General features: G+C 41.2%; 1 protein-coding gene across 1 annotated transcript in view; it reads left to right on the top strand.

The window, feature by feature from the left end:
* The window catches only part of SPAG16 (sperm associated antigen 16), a 774,791-nt gene that overhangs the window by 527,366 nt on the left and 220,320 nt on the right, over positions 1 to 27,105 (top strand). The window contains exon 13 of the mRNA XM_054044528.1: positions 13,269 to 13,395. Within this exon, the coding sequence (XP_053900503.1) occupies positions 13,269 to 13,395 (127 nt within the window). The remainder of the gene's footprint in view (positions 1 to 13,268; positions 13,396 to 27,105) is intronic.

Raw genomic sequence — 27,105 nt, 5'->3', positions numbered from 1 at the left:
GGAATGTCTCCTAGAAAATCAGTGCCTCTGGACATTTGCTTGTAAAAAGTAAACCTGAGGACATTTAGAGAGAATAAATGGAAGAGGGCAGCTCTTAAAGACAAAAAGAAAGCATTGGTCATTGTATGTGGTCAGTATTAACCTTTGTTATAGGCAGCTATATTTAAGAGTCCCATAGTCAAGATTGCTGTTTTTCATGGTTTATAATTCTGCAGATATAAACCATTTGGATCAATTGAAATCATTGCCTCGAGAGAATTTTTTGGGAAAATTTCATGTAAAACAGTCCACGATTTCTGAGAATGTGGCTAGGGGAAATTACACTCTTTTAACTTTTTAAAGAAAAATCTTGTAACTGTTTCACACATGATCTGGAGAGACTTGTTAAAGTTTGGCAGCTAAATTCTCTGAAATTTTGTCTGCACTGGGAATACTCTATCCCCTCACAGCTCCCCCGTGTGACCTGACTGAGAATGCACCATTCCCACCAAGTGACTGAGCATGGTTCATCCAAGAGCTGCAGGGACAAAGCAGGACTTTCTCTACAATAGCTCTTCTTGAAGCCACCATGGTGCTAGGCACAAGAACTGAGAGCAAGGAGACTTTCTCTTCCGTGTTCTCAATGCTCCCCCTGCTTGTAAACTGGTAGCATGGAGAAGGAGGAACTGATTGACTGGAATGTAGAAGGATGAGGAACTCGGAATAGGCGGGAGGAAGAGACACAGGGCTGGGGCTCAGGGAAAAGAGCTTGGGAGGTAGGAGCAGGAGATGGGGACAGAGGCATGAGCAGAGAGGGAAGTTGATGGCATATGGGTGACAGGAACAAGAGGGGAAAGCGGGGCAGGAGCAGGGGGAAGGACATAAGCTGCAGTGGGGAGCAGACGTGAGCCACGGACGCAGGAAGGATAAAAGCAGAGGTTCTGTGGGAGAAAAGTATGTGAGCACATAATTAAAGACTGTACCATAAACATATGCACAAGGGAAGGAGGGAATTAATTAAAATTGCACAGACACCTTAATTTAAGCATCTCCTAACTTTTGAGTGCTTGACTTTGGAACCTTACCTCACTTTGTCTCTCTAATATCCAGAGACCGAGATGGTTACAGCAAAACTGCATATAGCTTAATTCCTGTCTCCTGGCAACGCTGCCCCATTGTAATTCTCTCCCACCTGATTAAATGTTGGTTAGAGAGACAAGGTGGGTGAGGTAATATCTTTTATTGGGCCAACTGCTGTTGGTGAAAAAGGCAATGGAGCTCTATAAAGCTTGTCTCTTTCACCAACAGCAGTTGGTCCAATAACAGATATTACCTCACCCAACTTGTGTCTCTAGTATCCTGGGACCACACCGCTACAGCAACACTTCAACTATAAATGCAGGGGAGAGCTTGTGCCCAAGTTAAGACAGCAGGAGATGCACCAGTATTGTTTCCCCAAACCTTTCTAGCAGTTTGTGACTCCATGGTTATGGAACTGAGTGCATAATAGCTAGGGCAACAATTACACAATCCCTCCCCATTGGAAACTGCCTCCTCAAAATCAGTAGTATCCTTTGTTTAGTTACACCCTGGCACATCTGCCTTTTGAAAGGTTGGTCCCTTCAAGAGCTAAATCACAGATCAGAATAAGAGACGACCTCTGGAAGTTAGCCTCTTATTTGCTGTGTTTTCAGTGGTTTCTCCCTATAAAACTAGACCGAGCCAATGCAGTAATTTGTTTCAATGGTTATGAAAAATAAACTGACTGAAAATGATATCACCTGTAGGTTAGACCAGGAGGCAAGGTTTTTTATTCCTCACTCCAGCAGCTGCTTATTAGAGAACCAGAATGATATTGTATTTGTTGTGATGCTGCGTCTAAGTGCACAACAAATCCATTATTCATATCTTCCCAAGCTCATAAAGCCATTGAAACAGTGCAGCATGCCTCCTTAAGACCGCCACCCACTCAAAATCCATTTCATTTGGCCAAATAATGAAACTCCCGCTCTGAAGAAAACCAATTTGAAAACACACTGAAATTCATTTTACTCACTTTAATATTTATGTGCTTCTATTTACTGTGTTTCAGCCATTTTGTACTGTTTTCAAAAGTATTTGCTCATTTCATAGATTTAAAGCAATGTCAGGCACATTTAAAATGAGGAAGAAAATCAAGTCAAAAGAGGACCAGGGTACCAATGATGTGTGTAATGGCTGTATACCAAGTAGATCAAACTCAACCATTAATAAGCTGTATAGATATTGTTGGTGGAACCCCAATAATATATATATCTTCATGTTAACTTACATGAAGCACAGCATTGGTTCCAAACTCTGTGTGTTAGTACTGCATAATATTGGCACAGATTGGAACTCGGCATTTTAGCCTATAACCTTCCCCTCCAAGATGACCACACACTGGCTTGGAGGTGCCATGGCGATATGAATAAAGAGGGCATCTCTTCCAAAGAAAGGAGACGTGCCACTAACACTCAGCTGCAACTGCATAGCTTGGATTTGATGTGCTGCAGTATTTTTATCTGACTGTGCTTTTGATTCAGTCATTTTCTTGTATGTATCAATAAGAATAATCGGATGATCTCCAATGGAATTATGTTAACACCTTTTGCGTGGTTTTTGGTGGGTTGCGCATTTGGATGAGGAGTTCGGTGAATGCAAATTACTGTACAGTTTCTTATGTGCATATTGAGAAATCTCAGTGACTCAGATTGCACACTAATCTTCTTGCCTGGGGGGAAGGGGGGTGTGATATGAAAACTTTCATGCCATCCTGTTGTATCGAGAATCTAGGAATCAGGTGGAATGAAATAGCAGATTAGGTCTGTCTTCCCCCCATACATACCCAATACCTGCCCTTGGTCACTATCATGCAGGGCCAGCCTATGGATTGTTGGGAAGGTTAGTGAGCTGATTTTTCTGGAATACGTCCCAAAATAAACAAGCTCATTTTGTGTGTGAGAAAGAGGAGGTCTTTGTTCCTTCCCCTAGCATCAGGCTATATAACTGGAGTCCAGCTGCTTGTTCCCGTCCATAGGTATACAACTATTTACATTTCACAAGGGAGAAGGCTAGAATCTTGCATTTAAAAAAAGTGTCATGGTTGTCCTTCATGGAGCCCAAGGTCAACTTTAACAGAGGCCTCAGGAGAGCCCCCTCCAACTCATCAATGGGGAGAGCCTTTTCCTCTTCAACTATAAATTCCTATAAGAAAGATGTTGCAAATATAGTTTTCAACAGGGCCAGTCTCCCACTATTTAATATAGACTAAGGGTTGGATTTTCAAAAGTTCCTAAGGGAGTTCTTGAAAGCTAATGGGAGTTAGTCACCTATGAACTATTGAAAATCCCGCTAAGTGTTTACCTGCATGTTTAGTCTCCTAAATACTTTTTACAATCTGGTCCCTAACTAGAACTTGTTGGGAGTTTTTCAACAACACTTTTTATTTTTAGACTGAAAACTTCCGATTTGTCAAAACTGAAAATATTTGCAAAACACTGTTGGGTTCAAGGCCCAACTTGAAAAACTTTTGGTGAAGAAGTTCTGAAATTGCTGAAATGCCCTGTTTTGGGATAAAAGGCAAATTCACGGAGAAACTGAGAAATAGGGACCTTGTCAGCCATTTAGCCAGAGGGGTGAAATTATAGGAAACTTGCTAAGATTTATTCTGGTTTAAGAATCTGTTTGGGTTGACAGATGTATGCTGTTTTTACAATTTTCTTCTTGCATCCCAGTAACTGATGGATACATTTTGTAAATCTAAAAACAAATACCAAATCATGGAAGAGAACAGGCGCTATAACGGAAGCATCCATTCAACCAGCTTTTATAACAATTCAGTCTGGTGGAAATAAAGTATAGGAAAGACTGAACATTAAATCTAGAAAGTGAACTTTCCTGGATATCTTATTTGAAAAACTGGAACACAAAACTATGGCTGCAGCAGTGTGTCTGGACAAGGCAGGCCTAAAGTAACCTTAAGGATACTACAAAAAAAAAAAGTCACTTGGGAAGCCATTTGATCCCTCAAAGTACAAGTCAAGGAAGCTTTCCCCTTTATGTTGTTGCCTTGTAGCAACCAGCAGCAATATAAACTTGGCTGGATTAAGGGAAAAACCTGGATTTAGTCATCCAAGACAAATCAGAAAAAGCAAAAGTTTTACCTATATGAAGAGAGTGCGAGAGACCAGAACAAAAAGCAGCTTCAGAACAAGCCTCATAAGAAATGCTTACTGAAATGTGACATCAATTCAGGGCTGATTTCAGCTGATACATTATTTGAGGATAAGCCCACTGTCCTCAGGGAGTGAGATATATAGTTTATTCTTTTGCTACAGAGCTGCTGGGCAGAAAACATGGTCATACTAGTACTGCAATGTTTCATGATGGTTTAATTATATGTTTTACATCTATTTGTGATTATTTTTAACTACTTAAGTGGCACCCCAGTTTCCTTGATGGGGATAGGAGAGGATTGCTTCATAAAATAAAGCCAAGATTTTCAAAAGTGGCTAGTTATTTCAGGTACCTCATTTTTTAAGTGCCCGATTTGAAACCCATTGAAGAGGTGTGATTTTCAGAGAGTGTTCAACCCCGACTATCTGAAAATCAGACCCCTTTCAGGTATGGGCCCCAAAAATGACTAGTCACTGTGAAAATCTTTGCCTATTATTAATAATATGTTTCCATTCATAATACACGACACACAAATAAGGTATCCACTTTAGCAAATATTTTTGGCCTGATTGTGAGAAGTGCTGAGTCCTGGCTGTTGCTGACGACTTCAGCTGGAGGTGGGAGTGCTCAACTCCTCTGACAGTCAAGCTCTTTCTCTATGGATATTTTAAAGCAAGCTGAGCAAATACACAGGCCAATTTAGTCGATATTTTAAAAGTGAAATATCCATCTAAATCTGGTATGAAAAACGTGTAGAATATTCTAAGCCTTTTTATCTCATAGGGTATTGTCATTGAACAAGCTAAGGCATTTTTGCAGTATTTCTTCCCCCCGAAAAGTAAATGGCAATCCTGGAAACGGAAGTCCTATCATCTATTCTACATCAGACTAGATACATCTTACTGTACAATAGCCCAGGCTTTCCCAGTCTGCCTTACCAATGTGCCTCAGCCTCAGGGGTAGGAGTGAAAAACTAGTTGTCTTCCTTCATTATGATCATTTACTCTGTTGGCTTTCTGTTGACGCTACCAATACAGGTGCTAATTACTGTGGTTGTTTTAGGTCTGGCTCCTGTGAGGGGCTGTGCACTCTGGCCTGGATCCAACAAAGCACTTAAGCACATATCTAACTTTAAATCCTTGATTAGTCCCCCAATCCGCATGCATGAAGTTCAGCACCTCCATAAGGTCTTGTCCATAAGCAGATTTTGCACTGCTTCAGCTATATAGATTTAGAAATCGGCATAGCTCACCAACGTGGATGCAATTACACCGATACAAAGCTTCTTTTACTGCATTCAAACTAGGGATTCTACCAATTCAATTATAGCAGAATAAAATCACACTCTGAATCAAAGGTGTTAAATCAGTATCGAAACTACGTGTAGAGGAGCCCTAAGTCTCTGCAAGTTTGAAGCTTTAACTTTGTTCTTTTATTTTAACAGACCTTTTATCTTTTCTTCTTTTAAAAGCCGTTATCTGAAACCGAAAATAATCTAAATAATAATACTTACCACTTTACATAGCACTCTACATGTTCACAGCAGTGTAAAATCATTATCTGACTAATCCTTCATTAGGATAATTAGCAAAAGCCTCATTATTAATGTTTCAAGTCATTGCAGAACAGGTGACAAAGATTATAGTCATACACTGTTAGGCTTCTTTACACTCTCCTGTTAAAGCCTAATTAAGTAATGCCAGGATATATACTTCAGTCATATAAAACAAGCCAAATAATAGTATCTATCAGAAGTTATTTTCAGTATTTACGAAAATAAGTCCTGATTCTGAGGACTATTTAAAACACACCAGGAGGAAAATAAAGAGTTTCATATTTTTTTCAATCTTCTTTTGCTAGGTGTCCCCAATAGGTCCTTGTAAAAGTCTTTTGTGCTAGAAAACACAACAGCCACTACCATAGTACGGTCGAGACAGAAACAAGCTCAGCAATCAGAAGAGTGGAAGATAGGGGTCCTCATTGCATCTTAGGATAGCAAGAACCATCAGGGAGCCAAGTGCATTTGCAACACGATAGCAACCAGTGTTTCTTCAGTGATGCCTCTTGGGAGACTGAGCAGTCTTCTTACTGGGTGTCCACCCAATGCTGGAAACTTTCATGAACCAATTCAGTGATATAGTTTCCACTAATATACATTTAATGGAACGGGCACCCCTCCAAAAGTCTGTGACTATACTTTTCTCCCCACAGCAGTACTTGGGTACACTAAGAAATATTGTGTTGCCTTCTGCTTTTATTTCTTGCAATAATATAATTCCTGTTCTTAAATTTGTAATTAGCTGAGAAACCTAAGCTTTTCAGTCATGGAGGTCAGGCATAGGCTTTTGGTGCTTCTTTCCTCCAGCACTTATAGAACCCTTGTTTCCAGAGCTGGGAATATTTTTCTGTTCTCCAGTCTCATTTCAGAATATTGTTCTGACTAGAGGGTTGCTTTCTCCCAGTGAATTGTAAGTATGCAATCAGCTGAAGACATGTTCACCAAATGCCCCCTCTCTGCAGATATTTGTTTTCAATCTGAATCCTTTCTGAACCATTAGATGTCACTAAGGACACAAACAAGGCACTGCCATCCCTATCTATCCTGGGCCACTCTTTGTGTGTTCTCTATGCCGTTTAGTCCCATATGTTTTCCCTCTCTGAGTAGTGTTCAATGGAGGCATTTTTTTCAAATTACAGAAATGCAACAATATAATTTTTAGACCAGGAAAAACATACCAGGAGCAAAGATCCCAGAAGGTCCAGTAAATTTCCAAAACTAACCTCCAGCATCACAACTAGATTATTTTCCTGTTCTTTTTTAATGTTTCTGTTGAGCAGTGCATTAAACTCAAATGTTGCTCATGCCCTGAGCTGCTCTCCACAGGTAGATATGGGACCCCATATGGAGAATGGGATACTATGTGGGCAGAAGGATTTGCCTGCACAGTGTTCATTGCAAGGGCAGAGCCAAAATAGCCTTCTGCATTCCCTCTTCTAGTACTGGGGCAGCTGTTAGCCAACAAAACATATTGCCAGAATTGCTATGGCTCCATTGGTTATGTTGGCACCGGGTTACATTGTTGCATAAACAAATGGCCTGATCTTGCTTTCATTGAAATCAATGGGAGTTTTGCCATTGACTTCACTGTGAACCAATGCAGGGCCAATTACGTTTTTTGTCATGGCAAGACACTTTATAACTTGATGTCAAAGAATAGCTGCCATGTTAAATTCAGCTCCATTCAAAATACAGGAAAAGTATGTTTAATTTACATTGCCTATCAGTGTAAATTAAAATTCTGCAGCAAGACCAAAATGTAAGTGGCTAAAATTGATTGGTATCTTTTTAATGAAAGGAGAAGCAGTTTGAACCATCTCAGAACTTTAAGAATGGAGATGTCACAGTTAAATTATGAGACTCATCAATTTTCATTTTTCTCAAGGAGGTATAACAGAAGAATATAATGATAGTTTATTGCTGACTTGTGAAGTTGCTGAGTCAGAGGAAATGTGTTTATTTATATACCTAGAAAATATTAATAAAACATGATACTATCTTGTGAGTTTTTTCCCCTTGTTGTTTCTAGCAGTTAAGCCTTGTCTTTGATATTAGCAGACTAAAGAGGAAGGGATGGAGGGAAGAGTGGAGAATTTTTAACTTATCAGTCAAGTCTGTATTGCTTCAGGTGTCTGTTTCTTTTTACATGCTCAGTTTCTTGTGTACAGGACTGAGGGTTTGGACTGCCAACCTGCCATGGTGATAAACTCAGGCCCAGTCCAGTTCCCCCTGAAACCAATGTCAAAACTTGCATTGTCTTCAGTGGGAGCAGGATTGGGTTGCTACTCTAATGTAGCCAATCTCCAGCCACTGCTTGCCTTACTCCCAAGAGTAGTCACACTGAGCTCAATGAGATTGCTGATGTGAATAATCAGAGATTTGGCACTTAATCTTAATTTAACCCACCAGTGTGGTTTAAAAATGTACAATGAGAAAACCTAGCCTTTGAATAAGGCAACATAATTGCAGTTGTGAGGCTTAATGACTTCGGGCTAGACTCTGCAAATTGATCCATGCAGGTAGACCCCCCGAATCAGCACTGAAGTCAGGGACTGCCCACACAGATCCATTTGCACAATATAGCACCACTGATGTTTGTCCAGGATTTTGAAGATGAAAATACTCTAAATTCTGAGTATTATTAATATCAATTATTTATACAACCAATTATCTGATCTTCATTTTATTTCTAAGTGTATGTACATTTACATTAGGGAAGAGAATTGTGTATGTTTACAAAAATAATAATAAGCACCTATGTACTCCAGCACTTTTCCTTCTTCAAAGCATTGTACAAACATTAATTACACAGTGACTGTAAACTGAGTATTCAGAATTAGAAGATAACTTCATTTTATTGAAGGGAGGTAATGAAAGAATATCTTGTATTGATCTGAATGGGTCATATTGGCAATATTATACACATCTGTACCTTTTCTAAGACAAATATGCTTTATAGAGGATATGTCCCCACTCATCAATGTCTTATGAAACCCTGGTTATGTTTAGTGAAATAATGGGTCAAGAAAAAAATCATTGTCATAAGTGATGGTAGGCACTTTTTACTGAAATACTAGTCGTTTTATATTCTTGACATGAATAATTGGATGTGTCATATGTGAAGCTACCTAGAAATAAAATAGAGGTAATAAAATATAAAGACGTGATAGGATGTATTTATAACATCATAAAACAAACTGGCATTTTAATGTCTCAAGCCAGCCCATTTGCTATACTTCTTTTTTGATCTTGGCTAGAAAGGTTCAGTGCCTGATTTAAACACATTTAGGAGATAAAGTCACATAGTGGGTAATTAATAGGGTGTGTTTCTGTTGATGGTATTCTCCTTTTAACTGGTCCAATTCTATCAGTTTAACAGGGTTGAGATTGGTGTGTGATCTTACAAAACTTTCACAGAACTAGTGTGTGTAGATTATTTGTTAATCACGGTGTGGTGCAAATTTCCCACATGTTTTTAGTTGATAGCAAAGGCAGTTCAGATGGTAGGATGTTATATGATAGAAATGAAAAAGGAGTTTAGTGTTATTTTCCATGTTATGATTTGAGAAAACAATTGTTAGGAAAGATGCTGCTTTTTGAGGCATACTGTTTAGCACATTACTTACGTGCCTTTTTTGAATCAAGGCCTAATATGGCATTGGAATAAGATAAGTTGCATGTGTATTATTGCATAATTAAAGTGTGTTTGTGCTTTATTATCTTTTTTTCAATTGTAACTTACTATACAAGGCCCCATTTTAAGATTAATTATTCCATTTTTTTTATCATTTCTTTCATTTAAAAATCTGGTGCAGTTGATTCTATTTTAAAAATGGACACACCCTCAATTGCCAGCCTGTGTTGATTACTTAGCATGAACACAACCATCAGCAGATCCCTTTACACCTAATATCCTACAGCTAGGGTTTTGCTATTTTCAAAAAGAGACCATGGGAACTTGCTGCTCTGAGCAGCAAATCCAGAACGGTGGCTGCAAGTAGGTGTGGTGGAATTACATGGTGCACAATCTATGGCTCGCTAGACTTTTAAATTGACAACAGTGTGTGTGTAAGGTGATAGCTGACAAAGTGGCAAGATGTTGGAGATGGTTTGTCCTCTTTAGTTTAAGTGGGCAAAGTGCTAATAAAGTGCATCCAGCTGCTTGCTTAGCAATTTTTACCAAGTGGTATTTGAATACTTCCACAATTGCCAAGGCCAAATATTCAATAATCATGAGTCAGCCCCTCCCCCCCCCCATCAACATGTTTTTTTTAATTAAAAAAATTTGGGTTATTTCTATTTGTCTTCTATTTTTTTAAGGTACACCGGGGTCACATTTGTATTCTGTTTTCTGCTAACATGAGGGCTAAAAACTTACTTTAGAAAAGTGAAAGCTGAGATACTCGTGTTCATATGACTCCAGTGGCTGGGGCTTTAAGGAAATTGTCAGGTTGGTACAAATACCTAACCTACCAGGCATAGGTGGTTTCCTCTATTTTCTGAGCTACCCAAAAATTTCTGAACCACCTAAACCCATCTATAATGAGTGTTTGCTTTACAATGAAAGGATTCTGTTCGTTGTTTCATCAGGCTATCTCTGCAGCAACTAGTTTTAAAACAATGGAGTTTCTCTGGATTTCCTCCCATGTCAAAAGTGTAGAATCTGGCCCATTGTGTATAAAATGCGCTAGAGTCAGTTGGTATGTTGCTTCAAACCAAGTTTTCCTTTGCCACAGTAGAACATCTAGATTGTATGCAAGAAGTGCACTCTCATTTAAATTCTCTCTCGGCTGGAAGGGAAGATGAGTTTGTTTTATCTAGCAGTCAGAGGTGCTCAGAAATATCAGTCAGTCAGTTACCAGAGTGGTAAATTAAATCTGGAGCGTGAGAGAGCTCTCTCATCACTACACATTGGTATGGAGGTGGCAGAGAGAGAAAGCTGTATCAAGCCTAAGTGTTTATGTGCTTGATGGAAATGTACAACTCATTTCCTTCCCTTCCATTGCTGTTATTGTCCGTCACTTTAGTCCATTTTCACCTTGCTCAGGGATTCTGAATGGGACCTTCCTGCTCTGGCACCTAATTAATCTCTCACAAGTCTGTTCTTGCAGCCAGTCTGCCTGGGATGCCCCTATTTTAGGCCTTATGAACTCATGAACAATACTCTTCCTCCCCCTCTCCACCCCTCTGTCCCATTCCACAAACAGATAAGATGTAGTTTTCAGCTACCTTTTTGGGAAGAGTGTGATATAAATCCTCTTATTACATTACTGTACAGAAGTATGTCCCCCAAAACGTGCTTGTGCACTCACTCTCTCTCTCTCTCTCTTTCTCTTTCTCTTTTCTTTCTTTTCTAATGGAACAAAACTGGCCTAAATTTTCAAAAGTTCCAGGTGGGCATTCAACATCACCAGTCATTCTCTTACATGGCTCTAAGAGAGAATGCTGAGTACCCACCATCTCAAAATCAGTTTCCCTTAAGGCATATCAGCTTGGGTACCCGAAAATCACTAGTCACCTTTGAAAATGTACATATGCCCACATGCATGTATATCTGTCCTGACGGTTAAAGCAGTGCGACCATGGGGAATATAAAACATAATAAGTTACTTTATCACTGTATAACAAATAATCATGAACATCAGACAAACTATGCAGTAATCTCTAAAAGCCAGGAAGCTACATGTATGATATAAATAACAGATTCTTTAACTTAGATCCTTGTTACAACATAACACATACTATACTATAAATACTATAAAATATATAATATAATGTAATATCTATAATAGAATAATATGTACAGTATACAGTGTATTTGAAATATATTTCCTGGGTAAAATTTCCATTCTGGAAGCAGCCACACACACACACACCTATACACCCTCTTCAGAGACAGTATTGATCTTCAGATGGGGAGCCTGGAAAATGGAAAGGAGTCTTAAGTAAGTCTGGGAACTTGCTTTTCTCTGGCAGATCAGTATGAGCCTCTGGCAAGCCTCTTTAAGCCCTAGTGGTCTGCATCTGATCTCCAATGTTTTTAGTACCAAAAAAAACCCCCTGCAACAGCTCTATGGCATCATGCAGGAATGGAAAAAAAACACAAAATCTTTAATTCCCTCTGCTGACAGCCTCCTAAAGAGAATACTGTAAGAAATTTGGCCTTTTGCAGTTGCTCCCCCCCCCCCACACCCTTCCCCCTCCAGTAATCTAATTTGCCAGCCCAATGTATTCAGTGGCCAGCTCAGAACTGGTGTGTTTTTAGGTATCAAACCAAATGTGCAATGAATAAAATACTGAACTGACAGTTCGAATTACAGTGGGTTGTGGTGTGTGGCTGCTTTCTGTTTGTTTCCTAGTTTATCTGCTGCTCTTTATTTGAGGCACTAGGACATACAGGACCGAACTGATCTTATTACTAATTGTAAAATTCTGGGGGGGGGGGGGTTGTGTGGTAAACTAATCCTTTTGAAACCTTAAAGTGGCTTGACAAGCAAGTAAGGATGCAACAACTTGATATGGGCAAAAAGGAATTGTGCTTTGGGGTTTTCATAAGCTCATTATCCTCGCCATCCAAACTGTTCCAGAAGCAGGAGTGCATTCTGGAAACCCCAAAATTCCAGAGCAGAGGAGAGTTGGTTAAATGTTTCTGTTTTGGACTCATCTATGCTTACCCCTTCCCATGCCCTTCTCCTGACCATCACCAATCCAAATGTCAATCATTGGTAAAGCAAAGTAAATAATAAAAATAAAATAAAATCAGTATTTTGAACACTTCTGAACTGAGACGCTTATTTCACAGAATCATAGAAATGTAGGGGTGGAAAGGACCTCAAGAAAACATTGAGTCCTGTCCCCTTTGCTGAGGCAGGACTAAGTAAATCTACACCACCCCTGATAGGTGTTTGTCCAACCTGTTCTTAAAACCCTCCAGTGATGGGGATTCTACAACCCCCCCTTGGAAGTCTGTTCCAGAGCTTCACTACCCTGATAGCCAGAAAGTTTTTCCTAATATCTAACCTAAATCTCTCTTGCTGCAGATTAAGTTCATTATTTGTTGTACTTCCTTTAGTGGACATGGAGACCAATTGATCATAGTCCTCTTTACAACATCCCTTAACATATATGAAGACGATTATCAGTTTCCCCTCAGTCTTCTTTTCTCAAGACTCAACATGCCCAGTTTGTTTAACCTTTCTTCATTGTAGAGCCATAGTTTGTATAAATGCTCTTTGGAATATTAGTAAGGTGGTAACTTATTTTGCTGTCTTTTGATCTTTTTCTCTCCAATGCAGTGGGTACCTCTCAACCTTTCAAAAGTTCAAATAACTCTATAGAAAGCATAAGAAACCTTTTGATGATGGTTGTTTTAGCCTGTGCTATAAACCTTCCCCTATGTACTAACTTCTCTGAAAGTAGTAACTGAGACAATTAACTCCATTTGAAATCTGATTCTGTTTTACTGCCATTGTCTTCTAGACTGCTGATTCTCTTTAATGACAAGTTATATTTCTGTCATTGTTTTCTTTTATAGTGAGAGATGCAGATACACCATGCGTGGACATAAGGATTCGGTCAATAGTATAGAGTTTCTTCCATTCTCCAACACCATTCTCACCAGCTCTGCAGACAAGACCCTATCTCTCTGGGATGCCAGAACAGTGAGTAATCTGTGGTTTTGGACTCTTTCAGAATATATGGAAGTTAGTGGCACTGTGCAAATACAATTGTTGATTAATGAAAAGAAGTATAAAAGCTGGTGCAGAAAATCAACGTTTGTTAGGGGACTTGGTAGTAGTATACAGAGCCGTTCATCTTCAGGTATTATCTACTGACCAAAAAGTTATTACCATGTAACTGCTCTTTGGGGGACCTCTGAAATGTGTTGTTCATCTAAGTACATTTGCTAATACGCAGATATCAACATCACAGGAACAACAGTCACACTTAGTATTAATTGTCCTTATTGGCATTCTTAGCAAAAAGGCTAAGGGCTGATTCCCAGCCTTATAACTGCCCCCTGCAGAATAGAGTTGAGAATTTGGTAAAACTGTGTGTGGAAGACTGCCCTGCTACAGTGACGCTGTATTTATTCTGCAAATAGAACAGTTGACAGTGAGCTCTGTCTGGTACCTTTCATAAGCATTAAAATTGACTTTAAATTATTTATAAAGAAAATTTAGCAGTGAAAAATGGTTGGGGGTGGGGGAGGAATAGAGGACTCAATAGTGTGTAGGTCTAATATGTTTTCTTTTTGAGGGAATGGCCTTCATAACTCACTGCTGACCTCTTATGAGTTATGGGTCATTCTCTCAAGAAAGGGAATATATCACTGTGGGTACTGGCTGAAAATATACATCTCTTCCTCTCATTCTTCCCTATCCTCACTTTTTCCTATGTGCATAAATGCCTGGAGTGATAGGCATTCACACAGTATATACAATACAGAATGATGCTTGGTACATTGCAACCTCTTGATCTCTGTTGCTTTCAATCAACACCACAATTTAAATGTCTAATCCTCATTGATAAAGAATGTAATAATAAAAGTTCTCTTAGGAATAAAATAAGAGGGACAGATTTCCACCTCCCATGGTAATACCAAAAGGATTGGGCCAAAAAGCAGAGAGAACAACCATGGTATTCCTCCTACACTGTGGGAATTCTCAAGTAGCCTGTTGAACTGGTATTATGTCCCCTTTGCACTACTCTAGCAGCACAAAGCAGCAAAATATAGAATATACACAGAATATAGGAGATCATGTTGGTATGAAAAATAATTATGCGGAGGAGAACTATGTGAAAGAGGGAGAAAAAGTCATTGCTGTAATAGTTACGCAAATGTTAGATGTGAGAGAGACGTTCTCGTGAAGGGGACAGTGGAATATTCTGAAGTTAATTAGCCACTTTCTATTTATGGATCATAGAAACAGACAGGATAGAAGGTCATTTAATAAGAATCATGAACATTAAGCACAACAAGTTAAAATGAGTCAATCAAGACTCATTGTTCTTAGATATGGAAGTTAGTTGCTGAGGAAGTTTGACAGAAGTATGAATAATTCAAGAAGAGAGTGAATATTGAAATATAAAAATAAAGTTAAAACTTCATTGGAAAAAAGACCTTTGTTTATATTAAAATACCTTTTTTTTTTTACCATAACTTAATGCCTAACACATTATCACCGAAATCTCACCAATATTGCTTTGTTCACTAACAAAATGAGAATAAGGACTTTTATTTGTTCACGAACAAAATGGGAATAAGGACAACCTAGGAAATTACAGACCAGTCAGCTTAACTTCAGTGCCCAGAAAGTTAATGGAGCAAATAATTAAGTAATCAATTTACAGACACCTACAAGATAAGAAGGTGATAAGTAACAGTCACATGAATTTGTCAAGAATAAATCATATCAAACCAACCTAATAGCTTTATTTGACAGGGTAACAAGCCTTGTGGATGGGGGAAAGTGGTAGATGTGGTATATCTTGACTTTAGTAAGGCTTTTGATACTTTCCCACATGACCATCTCTTAAACAAACTAGAGAAATGTAATCTAAATGGAGCTACTATAAAATGGGTGCATAACTGATTGGAAAACCATTACCAAAGAGTAGTTATCAGTAGTTCACAGTCAAGCTGGAAGAGCATATCAAGTGGGGTCCCACAGGGATCAGTACTGGGTCCAGTTCTGTTCAGTATCTTCAAGATTTAGATAATGGCATAGAGAGTACACATATAAAGTTTGCTGACAATATGTAGCTGAGAGGCGTTGCAAGTGCGTGGGAGGATAGGATTAAAATTCAAAATGATCTGGACAAACTGGATAAATGGTCTAAAGTAAATAGGATGAAATCCAATAAGGTCAAATGCAAAGTACTCCACTTAGGAAGGAATAATCAGTTGCACACATACAAAATGGGAAATGACTGCCTAGGATGGAGTACTGCAGAAAGAGATCTGGGGGCATAGTGGATCACAAGCTAAATATGAGGTAAAAGTGTAACACTGTTGCTAAAAAAGCAAACGTTCTTGGCTGCATTAGCAGGAGTGTTGTAAGCAAGACACAAGAAGTAATTGTTCCATTCTACTCCGCACTGATTAGGCCTCAACTGGAGTATTGTGTTTTAGGCACCACATTTCAGAAAATATGTGGACAAATTGGAGAATGTCCTGAGAAGAGCAGCAAAAATTATTAAAGGTCTAGAAAACATGACCTGTGACAGAAAATTGAAAAAACTGGGTTTGTTTAGTCTGGAGAAGAGAAGACTGGGGGGGGGGGGGTGACATGATAACAGTTTTCAAGTACATAAAAGGTTGTTATAAGGAGGAGGGAGGGAAATTGTTCTCATTTACCTGTGAGGATAGGACAAGAAGCAATGGGCTTAAATTGCACTAAGAGCAGTTTAGTTTGGACATTAGGAAAAACTTCCTAACTGTCAGAGTGGTTAAGCACTGCAATAAATTGCCTAGGGAGGTTGGGGAATCTCTGTCATTGGAGATTTTAAGAGTAGGTTGGACAAACACCTGTCAGGAATGGTCCAGATAATACTTAGTCCTTCCCAGAGTGCAGGGGACTGGACTAGAAGACCTCTTGAGGTCTGTTCCAGTGCTGTGAGTCTATAAAAATTAGCCAGTTTTTGACAGAGTGCTCACTATGGTTTGCCCTTTACTAAACTTGGAATTAAACCCTTTTCAGTATTCGTTCACCTGCACTGGTTTTCAAGAATGGATAGCTTTCTACTTTAGAAAAGGTCTTTGTCCAAAACATAGTATCTGTTTAAAGTAGTTTTCATGTTTATTCTACTTGTGTCCCTTGGTGATATCTTGCAAATCTCAAATAAATTGCACATATTTGGATAGCACTTAAGTGACTAATTCATCATGAACACCTTATTTCTTTCACAAATACTGAATGATCAGGTTATACTAATGGTCTCTTCCAGAAACACGAAAAGCAGTTTAGTCACATTAATCAGACTGGAACAATGCATTTTCCCACCTCTCTGGGATCAATTAGTATTAAGGCATACATCTAAAGATGTTCTCTAATGAAACATGAAAGTTATACACAGGTTTATTTTCCTATAAGTTGGGTTTAAAGCTTCTATTCGCATTATTAATCACATCCTGCTCTTAAATCATTAGCCTAAGTCAACTCTCTATTATTAAACATAATGGATGCAGAGAACAGCACGTCAATTCTGTCTAAGTCAAATGGACACATCAGGAGAATTTTGGAGGAGAACAGAACATAAATCTTTATAATCACAAAGCTGATTTTGCAGAGTTTGGAAATGAATGAAATTTGCATGTTTTTTTTTTTCCTGATAGCATGCATGGTTTGTTTCAGCAGGTTGAAAAAATATCCATGTGCTTTCATTAAATAGGTAGTATGTTGTTTTCAGGGAAATAAGATTATGAAAGGGTAAATAATATTTAGATGATCATGGAACTTTCCAAATGTTTTGGAAAGAAACACAACCTGTTGAATTTGAATTGGAAGAATCCTAACACTGGGCCAAATTCCCACTGGATTACATGTGTGTAACAGAGAGCACATTTCAGTAGTGGAATCTCTTGGCTGTAAAGCTGAAGATTTTCATGCCAAGCAAAGCTGCTGAATTTTTTTCTTTCTTTTTGCCAGTTTCATAGAAATACAAGCATTCTGGCTTTTCAGCAGAATATTTTTATGCTGTCACATCAGAGTAAACATCTTCTCTTTGTGGGAATCGCAATGTGTATCCAATGTTAAATGTAAGAAACATGAGAGAATCACAAGCCCCTAAAGCACAGTTCACCTTCATGGTTAGTTCTGTCCAAGATAAGATGGCTGCCATTCATCTGTATTTCTCACATTCTAATGAGTAATTTCCAGTGCTAGTCAAATTTGTGTGAAGAAAATAAAAACAAATCCAAATATTCAGTCATCTCAGCCTGCATGTCTGCTGAGTTTTCGAAAAATTGGATTAAAAAAAAATAAAAATCAGAGCATGTATTTGTCTATATGTGTGAAGTCATATTTGATTTAGTACTGTCTGAGGCAAAAAAATATGTCAAATTCTGTAACTAGAGATTTCATATTGCAAAGACTTACACATGTGCTTAGCATTATACCTCTGAATAATTCCATTCTCTTCAGTGAGACACTCATGTATAAAATCAAATACATGCATAACTCTTTGCAGAATTAGGGCCATACTGTGCTTATTTTGTATTCTAACTATAGGGAAATACTAGGTAACTCAGATATCATTCTTTAGTTATTGCTGGCAAATGTTGACTTTTCAGTGGCAACCACTGTAATTCAGTTGTGAGTAGTACAATTTAAGTCATTATTCATGATTGCTTTCAGATTTGTCACTTATTTTGCAGTGTAGTCTACCAATTTCAAACATGCTTTTTATTCGTCCATACTTTTCTGCAGCAGAATGCTAACATAATAACACAGGTGATGCCATTCCTATCCTGCTGAGAAGCTAATGTCCCTGCAATTCAAATAGAAAGGCAGCAAGCATGTCAGGTTTTTACTGTTTGGGTTAAAAATGACTTAAACATTGGTAAAATAGCTCAGCACAACAGTGGCCAAGCTTATGTTCAAAATCTATACATCAAACTTTATCAATGACTTAATTTGTGGACTGAAGAGCACAGTCAAAAGCTAAAAGCTCTGAAGTAGTGTGGTGTCTTTGATGAATAATGCAGACATCAACAACAGGAGAAGAGGAAGAAAACTAGATGAGCTTGTCCAAAATACTGACACTTCTGCTTTGATAGCAGCAAATAACTCCCATTAATGCTAACTCATTTTTTTAGCGCCTATGTCAGGAAGGCCTGATGACCAGCTGGCCTAGCGCTCAGGTTGTGGCCTTACAGTTTCTGCTGACCTAGTCATCCCAGAGGGGTCACTGGCTGTGGCTTCATCACCCTTACGTGCTCCAGTTGCTCCCCCTGAGGTTCGGCCACTAGAGAAAAGCAGGATGGCAAGGTAGAGGGACCCAGGCCCTCCCACTCCAACAGGTCCTGACCCATGACACTAGGGGTTTATCAAAGTTCCCAGCCTAGTCATTGAGCTATCCCAAATTATGTTTTCCCTTTGTCACTTTCTTCCAGTCTGGAGCTCCTCAGGTTGGGGCACCATCACAGGCTTAGCAGACTCTCCTCAGTCTCTTAGTGTCCTGTTCAGTCAATCTCTCTTAGGGCTTTCAACTCCCAAGGAGAGAGGGTGAGAAATCCAAGTCCCTGCTCCTAGAGTAGCCCTCACAAAGCTGTTGCCACTCCTGACACAGCTCTCAGCCTCAGCCTGGCATCCTGGTGCCACATGCAGCTCCTTCCCCCTTTTCCTGAGTACCAGCATCCTTTTAAATTGTGCCCTGCACCTGCTGAGGGGTGGGACATTACCTAGATCAGTATTGCTCTATTCCCTGCCTTGGTTCAGTGTGGGCCCTGCATAGCCTATCACAAACTGTGCCATTCCGTTTCAGAGTCACTGGTCTACTTATGTTGACAGCCCCCAACCCCACCCCCGATCTCAGGAAAAGAAGTCTGCATTTTTATGATCTTTACCGTTTGGCTGTGGTACTTGAAAGCAGTATGGTTGAGGGACATATACCACCACATGACTTGGTTGTCGTGGTCCTTCATGGATTGTAGCCATTGTAGGGACACGTGATCCAACACTAGCTGGAGTGGTTGGTCCCATAGGTAGTAATTCAAGGCCTCCTCAGCCCCCCTCCCTCTCTATCACTGAACTGGCGGCTTCTTGGGGAAACAGCTACCTTCTAAGATATAAGACAGGATGCTCCTCTCCCCCTACTTCTAGTATAAAATAAAAGGTTTTGAAAAGTCTGGATGAAATAAAAAGGGTTCCTAGACCAGCTATTTTTTTAGCATGTGGAAGGCTTTGTCGCCGGCCTTGGTCCGCCAGATCTTCCTGAATGAGGTATCTTTTAGTAGGTCTGTTAAGGGTGCAGCTATTGTGGGAAAATCAGGTATGAACTGCCTATAATACCCCACTAGCCCCAGGAAGAAGCATTCTTATTTCTTCATAGAGGGGATAGGGCATTCTGACAAGGCTTTTACCTTCCCTACTAATGGGCATAGCCCTCCCCCGCCCACAGTGTATCCCAGGTAGCTCACTTCCCAGTTGGCTAACCGATATTTAGCCAGGTTAGTTGTCAGTTCGGCCTCTTGGAGTGCCTGTAGGAGCTCTGTGAGGTGTTTTATGGGATAGTTGCAGGTCCCGCTGTAGATGACAATATTGTTGATATAAGTGGCCATGTATTGACTATGTGGGCGCAATACAAGATCCATTAACCTCTGGAATATAGCCATGGCCCCATGCAGCTGAAAGGGCATGATTCTAAACTGACCAGGACCATATAGAAGGCTGTCTTTTTCCTGAATTTGGGGACAAGGAGGAATCTGCCAGTACCCCTTGGTTAGGTCAAGGGTGGATATGTACCTGGCAGCAGCCCCCAGCCTCTCTAGCAATTTATTAACCTACGGCATGGGGTAGGTGTCGAACTAGAATATTGCATTCATTTTTTGAAAGTTTGTGCAGAAACCTGTTATGCCATCCTGTTTGGGTGAGAGCTCTTGGACTTTGCCACTCATTGTGTGACTCCTTGACAACTTTCATGGCCTACATGTTCTGTAGCTCTTGTCACACAGTCGCCCACAGTTTTCTGGATAATGGTCATACACTTTCTCACACTTTCTGGGCAGATTCAGTCTCTATACAATGGAACAGTCGGTGCATCTGGCCTGCCTGCTGTTGCCGAAAACACGGAGGGGAACATGTTGATGAGTTTGTGTGTCTGTTGTTCCTGGTCAGGTTATAAGCATTCCACGACTGATATGGTCCCTGACTGGGGAACCATGGCACAGGGGTTGAGTTTGGTCTCAGGGGAGAATGGAGTAATGAAGACCCCCTCTCATTCTTTCCACACTTTCCCTAAGTTGACATGATATATTTGGGTGGCTCTCCTCTTACCAGGCTGGCAAACTTTGTAGTATACAGTCCTGACTATTCTCACTATTTCAAAGGGCCCTTGCCAAGAGCCAACAGCTTGGATTCATAGGTAGGTAGCAGAAATAGCACTCAGTTCCCTGGTTGGAACTCTAGGATACAGGCCCCCTTGTTGTTATTCTTCTCCTGGTCTTGTTGCACCTTCAGCAATTTCTCTGGAGTATGGGAGTGGGTGGTACAATATTGACTGGAGACACTGTGACTGTAGAAAGCAGTGATGTTGACTGAGAACTATATGCTGACCTCCAAAACGGGACCCAACTCAACACCGGCTGACTCATCACTAGGAGAAGCATGAGAGGAATCTGGCTGCTCACCCCAAAGGGAGGCACCCCTAAGAGGAACTCTGGATGAGATTGTAGGGCAAAACCACTCCCTCAGCATCCTGACTCACAGAACGAGGAAAGTATGCAGGGACAACATGCTTCCCTCTCTGTGCACAGAGGAGGAATGGCCACGGGCATATCTCTTTCCTGCCCATCTCTTCACTGGTTAGGATGATTCATGCTGCTGATGGTACCATGCTATACATAATAGGGGGGGACAGCCTACAAGCATGTGCTGAAGGGCCATGTTTCATTCACTTTCAGAGACAAAGAAAAAGGAAGAAATCAGAAAGTGATGAGAACTAGGCGGGGGGGGGGGGAGAAGGGTGAACAGGGGTTGTCTAAACCCCTTCTTCTAGTGTTTAAAAATTAGTACTAGGGAGGCCGTGGGGTCAGATCTTCTTACTCCTATACTCTCTGTCTGCTCTGCATGATCTGGCCTCCTGGCTTTTAGCTCCTGCTGGCTGAAAGGACCCATCAATGGCAGTAGAGGGAAGAAGAGAAATGATCCATGAGAATTTAGGGGAAAGAAGAAACCCAGCCCCTCTTTTATAAGAATAGTGTTTTGTCAGAGTAGGGTGGATTGTCCCTTATAAATTTATGCTGGGTTTTTCCCATTCTTCCTCTAGTTAGGCAGCTGAAAAAAATCAGAAACCTGCTCTGCCTGCTCTCGCCCAGTCACCACTTGGTTTATAGATAAAGACAGAGGGACAAAGCCAATTGAAAATATAGAACTTAGCTGGTTATTGAATATTTGTTAATATCCAGCATACATAAAACAACTCTATCTTTGTATTTGAAAATTAAAACTATCTCCCAGACAAGTTCTGTGGTTGAACCAGTGTCTGGGAAAATCAGTATTTTGTCCTGCTGATAGAAGATCTCCAAATCTATAATAAAGAAATACATTCTGAGCATACGGACCCAGGATCATAGTCCCTCAGTTTCCAGACCAGATGGGTTAGCAAGGATGGATGTTATTTAACCACGTTACTGAAAACTTGCCTACACGTTGTTTCCTGTTACCTAACCCAGACAACAGCACTACTACAAGTTTCAAAGGGAGGCTGCTTCCTTGCGGCGAAGAGGACATCGACTTGGATGTATATTGACATATCTCTGTAGAATGGTTGGAATATCTTGAGACTGGACTTGGTTCCAATAACACTGCTCAGTCTGTGTGCATGTGCCAATTTATGCCCTTCCTTTCATCAGGAATGGCTTGACTAAAAGAGGAGAAAATATGATTCAGGCTAGAGGCCTGCAGCGAGACTGAGATCTGGTGGGTCCCACAGGTCCCACTGCCATAATAGCGGGTGTGGATAAAATGTCCTTAGCTGTGGGTGGGATTGGATGGGCAAAAAAACCTAGAGTGCAGTAATTTGCAGGGAAAATCTAACATTTCTCATCAGTTTGTCATAAACAGAATTTCAGCAATGTGAAGCAAGGTTTTCTTTTTTTAAGAAACATAAAGGTTTAAATACTTAAATTATGTGAGGAATAGAGATTTGATTTAACAGGAGTTAAAGTATTTTTACATGGCATAAGCAAGATTTGTTTTATTCTTTTAGTGGTAAAAAGTGTGTCTGAATTCTGTTTATAATATATTAACCAATCTTTTTTGTTTTGTTTTTTAATAGCATGGAGGAATCTGTCTCATTTGTGGGATCTGTTTTTGAGGTAGGGAGCAGGGTAAAAAAATGCAAGAAACAATGCTAGAGCCAGGGGGAATGTGTATTGTGGGACAAGACGGGAGCAGGATTAAAAAATAGTCCCGTGCAAGAGCTCTAATTCAGACAGATAGAGGTTTTCATTTTGCTTAGTAAATTAAACAGCTTGCCTGGAAAACATAGTCTGCAAAATGTTTATAGCAGTAACCTTGCAACATACAAGTTTTATACAGTGTAGAATCTAAATCAGAGTTGCCTCAAAATATTGAGGATGCATGCAAATCAAATATGCCAGATTGTTGGTTTTATTAGTGCTACTTCATAGTTTTTCCAAGTTACCACATTCAGTGAACAGGAATGACACTCTGTTCCGGAGAATATAAAAAAACATGTGCAACAGAAAATACAGATACAAAAGGGCATGGGTCGTACAACAAAACAATTATAAATACATAGAATGCTGGATGGTGTTATAACTCTTTCCTTTTGGTAAAGTTTTAGTGCTTGGGAAAGGTGCTGGATTCATAGCCCTGGGGAGTGAAGTAATTCATTTATATACAGAACATGCAGCAGGGGTTGCAACAAAACAAGATTCCCCTGTACTGCCTCACTAATGTGCCTCAAACATTAGGGGATGTGTGTCTGTGTGTATAAGCTTTTGAGCTGTCTGCTGAGATTGCTAATTAGTGCCAATTATGATGGTATAGCATTTTTATGGTATGGACATCTGTCCTGTCACACTGGAACTGGACTGATCCACCCTTGCATTTCACACAGCCACATAACAAGTGCTAGATGGTAATGTATTCAAATCACTGGGGACCTGCATTGGGCCATAATCCTTCAACCCCCCACCACAGCTCATTGACCTCAGTGCATCTTCATGTGGGTGAAGATGTCCAGTGATGTGATTCTCAGTGCAAGATTGAATCATTGGATTGCAGCAGGTACCGATCGTGAAAGCCTTGACAACACAACTCTGAAAATTATGGGAGATTTCTGCAACCCTGGGATAAACAGGGTTCTGGCTGAACAGAAGAGCCATATATTTTTGAAAAAGCTACACTCCAAATGTATTTTGGAACACAGTAAAGAAGGGTTGGAGGCTGGTCATTCGGCTATAAAAATCATGAGAGGCACAAAAGAGTTTGAAATAATTTTCGTTGACTGAAGGTTGGTTAAATTGGGTTGAACTGTGTCTAATTTACTCCTGGGAGAATTCTGCACCAAAAAATTAAAAATTCTGTGCACAATATTCTAAAATTCTGCATATTTTATTTGTCAATATAACACAATATAATCACGCCAGTTTGTTATTTTGACAATTTATTTCAAAATACCTGTCAGCAAGTATGTCTGTAACAATACAGGCAACAAAAAAGAAAGATTCGGGAAATAGTTTTTGATAAATAGATTCCTTACTGGGCATATTAATACAGAACTCTGAGTAATAATTAATTTAAAACTACAATACAGAAATGTATTTCCCTCACCCCTCAGAAGCAGTGCAAAGGCTTGGGGGAGTTGGGTAATGGAGGAGCCAGCACCTCCCGGGGGGGGGCAAATGGGGCAATTGCAATTTGCCCCAGGCCCCGGGCTCCACAGGGGCCCCCATGAGAATGTCGGAGGCTCGCCTCCGCCTTCACCATCCCCCAGTGCCTCAGCGTGCCACGTCCAGGAGTGGCCCTGGACAGCACTACAGCGGCATGGCTCAGGCAGGGCCTGAGGTCCTCCCGCTCAGAGCCGCATGGTAAGGGGGCGGGGCTGCAAGCGCTGGCGGGCTGAGCGGCAGGAGCTCCTGGATGCGGCTCACTGAGGCTCTGGGAGGCGGGGGTAAGCAGCATGGTAAGCCCCTCTGAGCCGGGCACCCCCCCAGCCCTGACCCCCAGCTCCAAGCCCAGCCTCTCTGAGCCGGGCACTCCCCAACCCCATCGCCCCACAGTCCTTACCGCAAGCTCCGAGCGCAGCCCCTCTGAGCCGGGCACCCCCCGACCCCCAGCTCCAAGCCCAGCCCCTCTGAGCCGGACACCCCCCGACCCCATCCCCCCACAGCCCTGACCCCCAGCTCTGAGCCCAGCCCCTCTGAGCCAGGAACCTCCTGAGCCCAGCCCCCCACAGTCCTGACCCCCAGGTCTGAGCCCAGCCCCTCTGAGCCAGGCACCCCCCTTGCCCCATCCCCCGCAGCACTGACCCCCAGCTCCGAGCCCAGCCCCTCTGAGTTGGACACCCCCCTGACCCAATCCCCCCCGCAGCCCTGACCCCTAGCTTTGAGCCCAGCCCCTCAGAGCCGGACACCCCCCCCAAGCCCATCCCCTCCCCCCCAGCCCTGACCCCCAGCTCTGAGCCCAGCCCCTCTGAGCCGGGCACCCCCTGACCCAGAGCCCAGCTCCCCACCCTTCCCTGGGCAACAGTAGCGCCACCCCCAGGTAGTGATAACCCATTGGCACCAACCATCACCATCACCCAGCAACAGCCCATTATGTAAATGCAAATGTATACACACCTGAATCCTCTGGGCGGCCCTGGGAGGAGCTGAGGGAGAGGGAAGTAACTGCTGGGAAGGAGTCTGGGTATGAACTTGGAGGATTGTTTCGTGCAGACCTTGGCTGACCCTAGCCTCTCTTATTCAGTCAGGCACATCTGGCCCTGTCCCTATGTGTCCCTGCACCCACACTCAGCCACCCCTCTTCCCCCATCCCCATCTGTCCCTGCTCTCCCCTGTCCCCATGTGGCCCTGCAACTCCCTTCCCCCATGTGGCCCTGCACTCCCTCACCTCTGTCCCCATGTGGCCCTGCACCCCCCCCACTCAGCCACTCCTTCCCCCATGTGGCTGTGAACCCCTCCCCCCATCCCCAGGTGTCCCTGCACCCCCACTGCCATTCAGCCCCTGTGTGTGTCCCCTAGCCCTTCTGAACTCAAGTCTGTGACCCACCAGCAGCCTCATGTGCCCCATACTGCCTGTTCCCCCCCATATCCCGTGCCTCCTGACCTGGCCCCATGGGCAGGGCACTGTGAGGAATGCAGACTCATCTCTTTCCTATCTGCATCTGATTGCTCCCACTCAGGAACAGCTGCCCTCTGTTCTGGTGCCACAGCAGCCTCTGGTGGGTGAAAAGCATAATTGCAACATCTCTCTGGCAGAATGTATTTTCCGCGGAGAAAAAAAATTCTGCATGGGAGATGAATTTTGTGCATGCATAGTGGCGCAGAATTCCCCCAGGAGTATAATCCCTAAACCATCCACCCCCTTTCTCTTGTTTCCAATGAGACACAGAGAGTACCTTTTAGACTCCTCATTTTGAAATACTGATTTTGATAAAACATTTTCAATAGTTTTAATACTAACTGAGAATCTCCTACTGGTCATGTTTACCTTTGTGTATTGGGAGCTTCAAGATACTATTTCCTGTGTGCTGGGATGCTGTTCTCTCTGCAAATTTATTACTACCCTCTACATTCATTTGACTTGTTGAAGTTGATGTTCATAGGCCAAGTTCAGCAAAGCTGGCACATAGACCTTAAAGTACAGCTGCCTGAGCCAGCTAAACCTAGAGCAACCAAAAAGTGACTAACCATTAGAGAAGGCAAATCAAATGGCACTGGTGGATCTGTATCTGTGTGAATTACATTATGAGATATGCCTGAGACAGAAAATTAAAATACAGATTAAGATCTAGATAATAATGCCTCAAAATATTGAGGATATTTGGAGTTGTCAGTTTGATTTGGGCTCATCTGAACTCATGAGGATTGTATTCAAGATCTGAGTGGATGTACATTTTCTTAGAAAACAGGTTATTTTAAAAAACTGCGACAGTTTATGTTACATTATTCAAATCTGACCTCTCTAAAACCTCATCAAAGATTAAAGTTTGCAGTTTTGAAGACCAAGCGTTCCAAAAAAGGGTTAGCCTCTTAATATCATTGAACCTTTCTGCTAGAAATAGGGTCCAGTTCCTAGCATGAAGAGTTAACTAGAAACAAATATCTTTTATTTGTTGTTTTGTTCTACACTTGTAAATAATATGTCCTGTTTTTTAATCCCTGGCTTGGATGGGCAAGGGAACTTGTGAGTCACATTAAAATACGGAATAAATAACATGCTGCTGTGAATTATTGGGTTATAATTCCATGAAGAAGTTCTGGTAGTGTCATAAACCACGAAAGCAAAGCTTTATGTTTGTATAGTCATAAGAATGAACCCCAAAATAGAATTATAACTGCGTCATTCTTCTAGTTAGCTCTGACATCACTGACCTCCCGCTTCCTGGTCTGCATTTCAGCGACATTGTAAAAATGAACAAACTGCACATGTAACAATAAATGCGTTTCATTACCT

Source organism: Malaclemys terrapin, chromosome 11 (assembly GCF_027887155.1).
Source record: "Malaclemys terrapin pileata isolate rMalTer1 chromosome 11, rMalTer1.hap1, whole genome shotgun sequence".
Taxonomy (NCBI): Eukaryota; Metazoa; Chordata; order Testudines; family Emydidae; genus Malaclemys; species Malaclemys terrapin.
This window is presented reverse-complemented; position numbering and strand designations above follow the sequence as displayed.